This window comes from Lynx canadensis, chromosome C1 (assembly GCF_007474595.2).
Source record: "Lynx canadensis isolate LIC74 chromosome C1, mLynCan4.pri.v2, whole genome shotgun sequence".
In the NCBI taxonomy this organism is placed as follows: Eukaryota; Metazoa; Chordata; class Mammalia; order Carnivora; family Felidae; genus Lynx; species Lynx canadensis.
In genome coordinates, this window is record NC_044310.1 from 87,562,626 (window position 1) to 87,576,625 (window position 14,000).

General features: G+C 32.3%; 1 protein-coding gene across 1 annotated transcript in view; it reads right to left on the reverse strand.

The window, feature by feature from the left end:
• Nucleotides 1–14,000, reverse strand: part of COL11A1 (collagen type XI alpha 1 chain) — a 212,859-nt gene that overhangs the window by 96,547 nt on the left and 102,312 nt on the right. Inside the window, exons 24-29 of the mRNA XM_032594346.1 lie at nucleotides 13,595–13,639; nucleotides 7,970–8,023; nucleotides 6,779–6,823; nucleotides 5,680–5,733; nucleotides 5,555–5,599; nucleotides 511–564 (exon numbers count right to left, since the gene is read on the reverse strand). Coding sequence (XP_032450237.1) covers nucleotides 511–564; nucleotides 5,555–5,599; nucleotides 5,680–5,733; nucleotides 6,779–6,823; nucleotides 7,970–8,023; nucleotides 13,595–13,639 — 297 coding nt within the window. The remainder of the gene's footprint in view (nucleotides 1–510; nucleotides 565–5,554; nucleotides 5,600–5,679; nucleotides 5,734–6,778; nucleotides 6,824–7,969; nucleotides 8,024–13,594; nucleotides 13,640–14,000) is intronic.

Below are 14,000 nucleotides of genomic sequence, written 5' to 3' on the forward strand. Positions count from 1 at the left end.
TACGTATTTATTTATTTTAAGACAGAGAGGCAGAGAGAGAAGCCCAAGCAGGCCCTGCACTGTCAACACAGACCCCAATTCAGGGCTCAAACCCACAAAATGAGAGATCGTGGCCTGAGCCAAAATCAAGAGTCAGACTATTTAAACTGCTGAGCCACCCAGACGCCCTTCAAACTACTTCTTTTAAACAATTTGATCAACTTAGAAAATACCTATAAATAATACTACTCAACTTTATGCATACACACACACACACACACACACACACACATGCACACACACAGGATGTAGAACATGGGAATTTAGTATAATATCTGAAAGACTATATTGTCTCCACAAAAATTAACATGTCTAATCTTCATATAAAAATTAAAGTGAGCAAAGTCTCAGTACGAACATTTTTATTTATTCTGTGCTTTCTATATTTAAATATAAGGATATACACACACATGCCTACATATACACACACATGTAAGTGTTTATTTTAGTACGAATTTTCCTCTTACTTACTCTGTCACCTTTAAGACCCATGTCACCTTTGAATCCTGGAAAACCATCTTCACCCTAAAAAATAAAAGTAATAAAACTGGTGTTTAATGATTTGCTTGAATGAATCTAAAACATGGTTATATAAAATATGAACACTGATAATTTAGGGAAAATTGTTCTGGGAAATGTGAATCCTAGCTGTGAAATCTCCTTCTCCCTATTCTAATCTTTATTGCCTGTATCCTGTCGTCTTTTTATTATTATTGGCTCCAAGTTACTCCAGGAAATTTTCCTCCAATATGTCAATTAGATCTCTGTCTTATGGGGGATATAACCATTCCCTTATAGTAACATATATCTTATGCCATCTGAACACATAAAAAGTAAATATTTAAATAATTATCATTTTAACTTTGGAGTACAAGGACTTTTGATTACCAATTAAAATGTTTTTACCCTTAATTTTATACTAATTCACACCAAAGAATATTATAGTATGCATTTTGTATCATGTGCTTTAGATAACTGCCTTGCAGCTCAACTTGTATTCTATATTACAATCTCTTTTCAGATGCAAAATAAGCAAGCCAACATTATTCTTTACATGTCAATAGAGAATGTTCATTATTACATCAGTTCAGTAATACTGAAAACTGGGCTTCCTTTAGTAAAGAAAGCAGAAATATTTCATACTATTCTGAGTGAAATTTAGATTTTTAACAGTCAGCTTCATAGGGCTGCCTGGGTGGCTCAGTCAGTTAAGCATCCCACTCTTGTTTTTGGCTCAGGTCTTGATCTCATGGTGAGATCGAGCCCCACATCAGGCTCTACACTGGGTGTGGAGCCTGCTTAAGATTTTCTCTCTCTCTTTCTGCCCATCCCTCCCTCAAAAAATAAAAATAAAAATAAAGAATAAATAAAAGTAAGCTTCATGAACAAACTTAATGTCTCTTAATTTCAAGAAAAAAATTAAATTCCTAAAGAATAACCATTCAATTTTCAATAGCATTAATTGAGCATTACTCTGTTCTGAGTCCATGTATGGAGTATTTTGAGATTTTTAACAATAAAAACTAAGATAGAACATTTGCATTAACTTTGATACACATGGAGATGGATGTTCAGATGATAAAAGCATGAAGATGATGATGGTTCTGGTGTTGGTGGTAGTGAGGCAAGAAGCTATTTGATGAAGGTTTGACAGGGCAGTTGGTATCTTAATTAGGAGTTAGAGAATGGATATTACTTAAAAAGTTTGAGGAAAGGATATTTCAGGCCAAGTATGAGAACAGAGCTAGGAAGATTGGCACATATACGTCCACATTCTGCTGCCAAGTGACCTCTATAAAAAACAAAACTGATCACACAATTTTTTACTTTAAAACAACTCAATGGTTCCAAATTGTTAATAATGAATATAAGCTGCCATCTCTCCCCTCCCCTTCTGACAAGCATGATCTAGCCCTTGCTTGTTCATTTTGGCAGTCATATCTTTGATCTTGAATCTCCCTTCTACCCCCTACCCAAATGCACTGAGATTGAGTTCTAGAAAAAATTAATTACCTATATTTCCATTTGTAATTTTTGCATTGGTTGACATTGTCATACACACACCTGCAAACCCTTTATCTTCTCTGTCTACCTCTGTCTACCTTTACTCTTCTTCCAAGACTCAGTTCATAATTCTGCTATGAAGTTTCCTATGACCTCAGTCTTTCTCCCACCTTGAAATTAACCTCTCTGTCTTGTGTGCTCCCACTAAACATTTATTATTATCAGAACATGCCACCCTGCACTTAGTAAATCATAGTTTTTTTCTTTTATTAATTGGTAGAAAATAAGACTTATGCCTAATTAGCCTCTGTGCTTCCAGTGCCTCATACATTTTTGGTCCTCAATAACCATGCCATTTAATAAACATTTACTAAATGGACCCTTACTAAGTGAACATGCCTCAGTGTGTGTTTAGCAAGGTATGTTAAGATCCAGAACATATTAGGTAATTATGGATATGAGACCTAAACCTGGAAACGGGGTACAATCTGGTATCTTGCTTAAACCTAAAAATTATGACAGGTCTAGAAGTTACCTTTAAGACAAAAGCATGATGTTTTCAGTATTCTGGCTATAAAGTAGCCGTGTAAGTAGGATTTTTTCTGTACTGAATGCAACTGGGCAATAATAGAGGCTTAAAAGCTGAAAATGACCATTTAACTTCCTATTGACTATTGTCTTCATTACCTTCTCTCTAGAGAGAAAGGTAATTACACAGTTGCCAAATTTAGTTTAAAGAACACTGAAATCTAAGTCAAAAAATCAATAACAGATTTTACAATTTTTCCAGGCAGAAATTTTTGTTTTAGGAGAGAACATCGTTGACTATAAGCTATATCTGGCACATCTTTGTTTTCAATATGTTCACAATTAGAAAATAAATTAGAAAAGCAAATAAGAAATAAATTAGAAGACTTAAATTATTAGGTGTATCCTTACAATAAGTGGCATTTTTTAAAACAAGTGACTCTATCAAGTTACTAAGCTTTTCAGTCCTAAAACTATCAGGTCTGAATTAATCTTCAGAAAGAAAAAAGGAGAGGGGTAAACAAGGAATTCACCTATGCCATTTGTCATTGGGTTATGTTGCGTAAGGTCTAAGGAACACATCTGTCTGTACAATGAAGAATTCTAATCCTAGTTAGGGTACTAATTGCTTTTTCACCTTTAGTTAACAATTAACATTGTTATGTGTAAAAAGAAAAAAAGTTTCAACATCCTTCTTATCTCTTTCAAGAAAAATGGCCAATTATAAACATTCTCAGAAAAACAAAATAAATAATAGATATTAAAATTCACTAATATTTAATGACTCTTCACAGTTTGAAAATAGGGAGAATTTGTATTAGAACAAAGTTTCCATTAACTTTTATATGAATTTCTCTAATCTAGATATCTAGATATCTAGATAATACGTTATTAGATTTGATAAAATAACAGGTAAAAATATAATAAAAGATACAAAAAAAAGTATTGCTGAAAATTACCTTAGCAATTTTTTAGGACAATGTTTTTATTTTACACACTTAAAATAAGACTCAGTAAATTAAACAAGCTGCCTCAGTTTACCAGTCTACTTAGTATGAGAACTAGAATTGGAACTCAAAATTTTTATAGCCTGTGGCAGGCTCTGTGCTGACAGCTCAGAGCCTGGAGCCTGCTTCAGATTCTGCGTCTCCCCCTCTCTCTGCCTCTCCCCAACTGGCTCTCTTTCTCTCAAAAATAAACATTAAAAAACATTAAACAACAAACATTTAAATTTTTTTTTAATTCTTTTTCTCTACATCTACTTGTTGCTTCTGAGATCACACACCATTCAAAACAACCAATAATCTCCAATTGTTTTTCTACATATAAGCAGTATACATTATTTTCCTGTGTGAGTTTCTCTTCACAGGTATCTCATCATCTATATTCTTACTTACTTCTGTCATTTTGCCACTATCTCTTTTCCAGCAAGTTTACAACTTTCCCACCCCAATTAACCTTTCCTTTAAACACTGTCTTTCCTAAACTCTTTGGAAGGCACTTATTGCAGACAAAATTTTGAATTAACTCTTAAATGTCTTAAGAAATATTGCAAACAGAGAAAATGTTTATATGTGTGTATATATGTATTTTTTTTTGCATAGGCCATCTGCAAATAATTACAAGTTCAACCCTATCTGACCAATCATTGGGCTCAGCTACCAACTCAATAGGACATTATCCCTGAAGTTCATCTGTGATGATCAGAATGAATTGGGATTCTTATCAAAGTAACTGAGTTCATTTCAAATTCATAATAATTTTTATACAGTAGAACTGAATATAGTTGCATTACTTAACAATGCCTCAGTATGTTACTTTTTATTTTTTAGAAAAAATTATAATGGATATAGTAGTCCCATCCCTTTAGTCCTTGTTTTCCATTCCTCATTGGTCTCAAATCCACACAAGGTGCATTTTTTTTTTTTGGTGCTTTTAATATTGACTATGGGAATTAAATTATCATTAAAATCAAAATTTATATTCCATAGTTTCTCAACAAAGCTATAAACATTTTATTCTAAACACTATTTTTTAAATATAATATTGTATTAAGAATTAATAATACTGCCTGTGAGTAATGCCACTTTACTTTTTTTTAATGTTTGTTTATTTTGAGAGAGAGAGAGAGACAGGGGGAGAGAGTAGGGGAGGAGCAGAGAGAGAGGGAGACACAGAATCCATCCAAAGCAGGCGCCAGGCTCCGGAGCTATCAGCACAGAGCCTGTTATGGGGCTCGAACCCACAAACCGCAGATCATGACCTGAGCTGAAATCAAGAGTTGGGCACCTGAGCCACCAAGGTGCCCCTGCCATTTTATTTTAACATAATCAGTGAAGGATCTGGGGGTTCTACACTTACATTAAACATTTATGTAAACAAACAAACAAAAAAAACACCTCACTTTCAGTTTCTTTTCCCAAGGACAATTAAACTACAAATGCTCTATGAAAGATTCCACATTCTTTCATTCACCTCTGCCTAGTTTTAATCTTTATTTCTTCTCATTAATACTTTTGTTTTGCATACAGTATAATATCTAAGATTTCTTCTTCCCCCAATTGATTTAGAGTACTTCTAACTTTCATAATTTCCAATGCATTTCAGCTTAACTTTGGGGATTTCAGTAAAGAAAGAAGGGAATAAACATTCCTCTGTTAGGCATATAACTGGATATGTACAAGCCCTGTAGCTAATTTATTCATAGGCAACTCTATGATTTATAAAAGGTAAACACATGTAAGAAAAAAAGGGATACAGGATTAATTCTGTTTATGACATATCTTTGCTTCTGTTCTATAATATAGTCCTCACCCCAGGGTATAATCTTTTTTCAAAAAAGTTTCCATGATACACAGTACAAATGTCTGCTATCAAGTAATCACTTAATATATGGGGAAATGAAATAGCTGTTGAATGAATTTAAATTTTTGATCTAATATATATGTAGTAATTAAAATCACCTAAATAAATTATGTCTTACCTTTTCACCTTTAGAGCCCTTGAGGCCTCTGACACCATCTGCTCCCTATAGAATAAATTAGAAGGATTAAGTGATAGTAATATTTTTCACTGAAAATAAATGGTGTGAAAAAAAATAATGTTTACCTTTACTCCTCGGGGACCAGGGTAACCAATAGGACCCTGTGGACCAGGAGGACCCTGAAAAAGACCCATTGCTATTTAAACATGCATTATGTTGAAAGTGCTACTCATCCACACAGTAATTTTACCAAATAATCTACAAGAATATGATATTTTTCTACTACTGGTAAAGATTATTTGAGGTTTATCATTTGTTTCTGAAGTCAGATAGGATGAACAAACCATGTGATTAGCCCTACCTACTCCAAATTTATTGTATTATATGTTTATGAAAAAGTAAGATAAACATTATCAAGAAGATGATCAAAATTTATATATTTTCCACAGCTGGCTTCATTTAATTAGTTTACCTAAAGGAAACAATTTTTTAAATAGAATATATAATTTCTATAGTAATGCTGTGTTTTAATGCTATTTTAATAAAAATCTAAAACTACCAACTCTAAACACACTGATCCTACCCCCTTCTCTTGTAATCCAAAGTAGTACTAACAATAAATAAGCTCTTATTTTAATATTTTATTTAGATATTTTGATAATTATTGCTCTTACAATTAAATATTCTCTTGTTTAAAAGTTACCAGAGAGTAATAAAGTAAAATTGGAGTGACATAAATAGTTTAATGATATTTAGTAATTCTTACCCAGTTTCATTATTATCATTTATGGCCATTCATTCCACATATACTACCTTTGCAAAATCTAGATTTATCTCTGATCATGAGAATATTTATTTAAAAGAGAATATACTCTAATTTATAAAATTACTAATACAAAATTAAAAGTTATCTAAGACACATCTGTTTTTTTTAAACCTTGAATAAAAATAACTACCAGAACATTACTGTATTTAAATGATAGCAAAAGAAATCTTTAGAGAGTAAAGACATATTTAAAGGTAGAAACAAACTATTTTCATGTACTTACTTTCTAATATTCCTATCCCTAAATGATAAGAATATATATATGTAATGTTTACATATATTATATGTTTATATATTTATACATATATACATATATATATCATAAAGATGACTGAAGTAAAGCATTTTCTCTTAGACATAAGGTGACAAGACATCTACATAGATACTCTGTAACATACCAGAGCACCTTTTTCTCCAGACTGGCCTTCTTTTCCAGGATGACCCTATATTTAGCAAAAACATATACTGGTAAGATGCAATTTTAATGGTAGTTTATACTACTATGAAATTGTTCCTTTTTTTTTCAAACCTATGGTTTCAAAAGATATTAAACATTTTGCATCTGTGCATATGGCCCTAAACAACATTATAAACTGTAGCATTTGGAAGGAAACATAAGCTTAAATTTTATGGATGTAAGTTTCACCAACTACATAATGTATTTGAGAGTTTGGAAAAAGTACATAAAACAAAACAGATCATCATTAACAATTCAACTCTGGTATCAACAGTTCTTATATAGAAGCATTTTAATCTGACTTCTATTTCTCAGATTGATCAAATAATGAAATACGCACCTTCAAAAGGCAGCTAAGGCATATGAACGGGACATTTGATAATATAGCAAGATCATAAATACTAATAGTGTTAATAATAAAATTCTCGAGATTCAATAAGCAAAAATGTATTACTCCATCACAATTATACCCAATAAAAATTTCGCATCTTAGCTCAAAAATCTAAGTAGTTTGAAGAGAAAAAAAAAAGCATAAATAACCAATTTTTATATATGACAACTGTAGAGATAATATATTTACATTATTTATTATTACATTTGGGGTACAATAAACACTGCTATATTTCTAGAAGGAAGGAATCCCTGGAAGCTGAGGATTTTCATGGAAAGTGTTTGAGGAAATTTACAAATGGTGAGAAATTACCCCTTGGACCCTCAAGAAAGAGGTACTTTGAAAAAGAAGAGAGAATGGAAAAGTGCAATGGAAAAAAAAAAAGTGCTACGAAAGGTATAGAGATGAAGATGATTTGAGAAACGCTGAGAGAATAGTGAGTGGATCTGTTTGCCTGGAACTAATGGCTCATGAGGAAGTAGGAAAATCTGAGCATCTGAGATTCTGGCACCAGAGCACCAGAATGAGTTTATCCAAGAATCACTGCATGATCATTAAAGATTTTGCAATATGGAAGTAACATGATGCAATGGTATTTGAGAGGGATCAATGTTTAATTACTGGCTCAATTTGTTTTTATTACTAACTTCAGAAAAAAAAAATCACTTCTAAAACACATGTGAAACCTATTTTTGAAGATAAATATGTAGAAATTTTAATGACAAGTTAACTATTACTTACAGGAGGCCCATCAGCACCAGGAAGTCCTGCAAGTCCTGGTTTTCCTTGTGGTCCCTAATTAAACAGAGAAAAAGCATATCTTATTTCTCTTTTAAATGAGAATAATGAAAAACATAACTTTTATGCAGGAATATACTATTAATAAAATTCTTAACTCAAGTCATTGGTTTTTATCTATAAGCAACAAACATTTAAATAACTGTTAAACATATGTGGAAAATGATATATAGAGATAAATGAAAACCAAATTTGACATACATCAAAAACATGCTAGTTTTGGCCTGCTTAGTAGTCCCAAATGTATCTTTTTTTATTAACAAATTAGGTTTTGCATACCACAATAAACTAGAGCTAGAGAATAAAAAGAAAAGCAATATAGATCAGAAATATATTGATTTATATCATTGAAAAATAAACAATGCACATGTCTATCAAAGATACTGATATGTATTGATTCAAATAATTACATACTAATACTTATAAAATATAACTAATTATTCAAATATGTTAGAAATATATTATATTGCGACAGTTATTCATAGGACATAAAAACAAATCTAATATTTTGATGTCAAAATTCATAAGCTAATATGCAACTAACAAATGACAACAAAGTAACTATCTACTCAACACATCACTCTTAATTTCCATTTGACCACAGAGGGTTTCAAATCTCTTTTAACATGCCACTACTACAGTTGGAACATAGTAAGAATCACTATTGCAAAAAGTAAACTCTTTCTTGATAGGAACATGGGCATTCTGCTGAGAATAATTAACATATCAAGTCTCCAGAATTCAAACAAGTATTGCTTACTGGTCAAGTTATTAGCCAGAATTTAGAAACAATTGAAAGGGAAAACATATATAAGCAAGCCTAGATAGTGGACACAATTTAGCATTTTTTTCATTCTCAAAGGGTATTTAGGAAAAGCATTACATTTATGTAGATTTACAGTATAATGTTATGAGATATAACTTAAATCACAATAGAATAACAAAAAAATGAAGATATCCTTTAAATTGAACAATTTTTATTTTATAACTGAGGTTAACTGCCTCTCATTTAAAAGATTTAAATGTTTCAATCCCGTTTACCACTCTGAAAAGTCATTTTAAGTCAAGTAATCTAACATTATGTAATAATCATTGTAAAACACCGTATTTTGAATGGCAGTATTTTATCTGTGACATACATTATCTTTTTGTCTCAAGACAATTGTCTTATTTCTTGAAAACAAGATGTAGACTACAAATGCAGAACTATTCCATTAGTTATTCTTATCAACAGACACGATATTTCCACAACCATCACCTACACACAAGACTACATGGAATTTTTGTTGCTGCTATATTTAATGGACTAGAAATATTAAAACTCTTGAGCTATAAAATGATTTTTTAAACTGAGTTAACCATTCTGACTGATGTGAGGTCATATCTTATTGTAGTTTTAACTTGTATTCCCCTGACAATGAGTGATGTTGAGCATATTTTCATGTGTCTGTCAGCCATCTGGAAATCTGAAAAATGTCTATTCATGTCTTCTGCCCATTTCTTAACTAGATTACTTGTTTTTTAGGTGTTGAGTTTGATAAGTTATTTATATATTTTGGACACTAACCCTTCAGAAGATATATCATTTGCAAATATCTTCTCTCATTCCATAGGCTGCCTTTTAGTTTTGTTGATTGTTTCCTTCATTGTGCAGAAGCTTTACATTTTGATGAAGTCCCAATAGTTTATTTTTGTTTTTGCTTTCCTTGACTCAGGAAACATATCTAGTAAGAACCTAATGTTTATAGCAGCATTATCAAGAACAGCCAAGTTAGGAAACAGCCAAAGTGTCTATCAACTGATGAATGGGTAAAGAAGATGCAACACACACACACACACACACACACACACACACACACACACACTGTAATGGTACACAGACATAAAAAAGAATGAAATCATGCCATTTGCAACAATGTGGATGGAACCAGATAGTATTATGCTAAGTGAAATAAGTCAGTCAGAAAAAGACAAATACTATATGATTTCACTCACACATGGAATTTAATAAACAAAACAGATGAACATAGGGGAGAGAAAGAGAAGGAAACCAATAAACAGACTCTTAACTATAGAGAAAAAACTGATCATTATTGGAGGGGAGGTGGGCAGGGGGATGGGTTAAACAGGTGATGGGTATTAAGGAGGACACTTGCTATGATGAGCACCGGATGTTGTATGTAAGTGATGAATCACTAAAGTCTACACCTGAGACTAATATTGTACTATATGTTAACTAGCTGGAATTTAAATAAAAACTTAGATAAAAATATTTTTTAATTTTTTTATTAGTTTTCTTTATTTTTGAGAGGTAGAGACAGAACATGTGTTGGGGAGGAGCAGAGAGAGAGGGAGACACAGAATCCGAAGCAGGCTCCAGGCTCTGAGCTGTCAGCACAGAGCCTGACTCGGGGCTCAAACCCACAAACTGTGAGATCATGACCTAAGCTGAAGTCAGATGCTTAATCGACTGAGCCACCCAGGTGCCCCAACTTGGAGAAAAATATTAAGTTAAAATAAATCCATCTCTTTTATTTATTTTTATTTGCTTTTTAAATGTTTATTTATTTTGAGAGAGAGAGAGAGAGAGAGAGAGAGAGAGAGATGGAATGAGGAGTTATGTTAAGCAAAGATTAGATAGTCTTTTTTTAATATACCGTCCATTTTAAGTCTCAATTCCATGAAATATCATCATGGGTATGGGTAAATTAACTAATGTTAATATATGAGAGAGTTTCAATATAAATGAACCCAGATCCATATCCATGTCTTCAAAGTCCTTGACTTTAATCTTTATTTTGTGTCTTGTTATTTCATTCTTAACTCATAACATTATATAATACTATTAGTTTTCTGTAAAGAAATTAACATGTGAGTGATGTAAATTCTGATGTCTTAAATTAAATCACAGGAAATATTCAGCATATATAAGTTATCAAAATGTCAGGATAAAGGATACTGTTGTTTTATCCAATTTAGTTAACTAAAAAAGTTTATCAAATACTTTATCACAAATATAATAAAAGTACAGGCTATAATAACTTAGGGAAAAATATAAAAGTTACTGGGAATTTAAAATATATGACAATAGTTAAGTTATATCTGTTAGATTATACCATGATCCAACTGAAAATATTATTCACCAAGTTTTGGGAGAAAGGGCTCTTGAGCCAGAATGAACACAATACAGTGTATCATAAAAAAAAATAAAAGTAATATAGATGCAAAATAAAATGTAACACAGATGCAATATAAACAGAACATGCTTCTCTTGTGTTCTTGAGTTCCTTTCTTGTTTTGATAAAAAGAGACTATCTTTGAACCCTCAAATTAGATACGTTCAGACCACAGAAGGAAGCAGCTAATGCTTAAGACAGCTTTCTTCTTACCACAAGTACAATGAACCAAATCTTGTATTTTCCCTTTGGCTTGACAAAGGGAATTCAGATATTCTAGTTTACCTTAACAGCAAATTCCTCTTAGTAATCCAATGCATGGTAGAAAACTTAATAGGCATATGCCTCAAGTACAATTTATTATGAATATATTCTGGTCATGATGAGCTAATCTAAAGTATGGTAAAATAGGCCCAAATTAAAATTTCTGATCTAAAGTAAAGATTTGAGCACACCTGGGAGGCTCAGTCGGTTAGGCATCTGACTCAATTTCAACTCAGGTCATGATCTCACAGTTTGTGGGATCAAGCTCCATGTAGGGCTCTGAGCTAACAGCATGGAGCCTGCTTGGGATTATCACTCTCCCTCTCTCTCTCTGCTCCACCCCCACTTGCATGCACACACACTCTCTCTCTCTGTCTCAGAAAAACAAAAACAAAAACAAAATACAAGACAAAACAAAAAAAAAAACTTTAAAAAGAAATGTCTTAAAGTACATATGTGAAACCATCTTTGGTACTTTACATTTTAAATACATAGGGCGGTCTCCAAAAGAGCTCTAATACTGTACCAAAAAGAAAATATGCACAGAAAAAAAGTACTTGAAAGACAACTTAAATTTGATGTTAACTCTCACAACATAATAATGGGATAAATAACTCAATTAGAATATCACCAAAGTATGTGAAAAGATATTTTACCAAAGAAAATAGAGAAATGGCCAGTAAGCACACGAATAGATGCTCAACATCACTAGTGGTTAGGGGAATGGAAATTAATAGCACAATGAGATACCATTTCGCTCCAAGAAGAATGACCATAATCAAAAAGAAAAACAAACATTCATGAAGATCTAAGGAAACTAGAATCTTCATACAATGCTGATGGGAAGGAAATAATGGTGCAACAGTTTGGAAGCTTCTTCAAATGTTAAGCATTACGTGCAGCATATAACCCATGGTAACCTATGTATCTACCCAAAAGAGATCAAAATTTGTCCACACAAAGACCTATATGCAAATATTCATAGCAGCACTATTGATAGCAGCTAAGAAGCTTAAACAACTTGTAAGTCCATTACTGCTGAACAAGTAAACAAAATGGGGTATATTCCATTAATGGAAACCATTTGGCAATAAAAAGGAGCAAAAAAAAAAAAATGATGTATGTTACAACATAATAAGCCTCAAAAACTTTAAGTCAAATGAAAGAAATCAGACTCAAAGGTCACATATTATATTCATTTATATGATTAAATTCATATTTTATATTCACTCATGTATTTCATTCACATTAAATGCCTAGTAAAGACAAATCTATAAAGACAGAAAACAGATTAGTGGTTGTCTAAGTCTAGTGGTTGTCTAAGTGGGTAGAACACAAGTGCATATTGACATAAAGTTTCTTTCTGGGGTGGTATAAATGGTCTAAAATTGTGATTGTGGCACAACTCTATATATTTACTGAAAATCATTGGCCAGTACACTCACAATGAGTGAAATTTTATGGTATGAAATTACACCCCAGTAAAACTGTTTATTTTTTTTAAATTATATGTTCACATAAATCAACACAAGTAAGGGGAAAAAGACATTAAAAAGAACCTGTTAACATTGTACTGTAACTATAGGGGACAGGAATATTACTTAAGGAATCTGGCAGAAGAAATCAGAGAAAAACATCTTTTTAATTAAAGATTTATTATTTTTTTGATCCAGACATTGAGTTATTAACAAGAACATTCTTTGCCATTTATACATAAAAAATGGTGGGAATCATAACTTCACAATTTTCCCTTAATCAGATCTTCCTAAAAAACCCTTTGTCACAGCAAATCTAATGACATTTTTTAAATAATGAGAAAGAAAAGGAGAACCGAAAGGAAGAGAAAGCATTCATTCATTCCAGTACATTTCTAAAATTAATATAGCTGAGAATGTCACATTTGGAAGCTATCCAAATGGAAATATGTGATATTTTATCATTTATAGTTCAGAGATGCATGAATGGCTTCCCCTCACACTGTACCCTCAAGGTTTTACTCCGGATTATTTCCTTATGTGCTGAGCCCTCTCAACATCTTATCAAAACCAGACGGCAAGGCATTGCATCTGGCTAAGGTTGACAACCCGAAATTGGTCGCCAGATTACTAGAACAAACAGAGTAACTTACTTTTTCACCAGGAGGACCAATTGGACCTTGTGGACCAGGAAGACCCTATTTTAAAAGAATTTATTTCACATGTCAGGAATCACATCATAAGAACGAATTTTTTAAAAAAGTAAAATAACCTTCTATTTCACATGCAATGAGTTATGAGAATCTGTATACATTCCCCACATTTCCCAGAAAGTTTTGGAACACGATGAGGCATTCTACACAAGCTACTCTTTTGGCAGCGTGATTGTAATGTGATCCGATTCAGACCCTTCTGCAGGTGTGGCTTTCGCCCTGGCATTCCATGAACACTGAATGACTCATTTTATTCTTGGAAAAAAGGGGCCTCTGCACATTTGCTTAATTTAAAAAAAGGGGTGGGGGGGGGAAGAATCGCCTTCCTACTTTCACGCTGTAAACA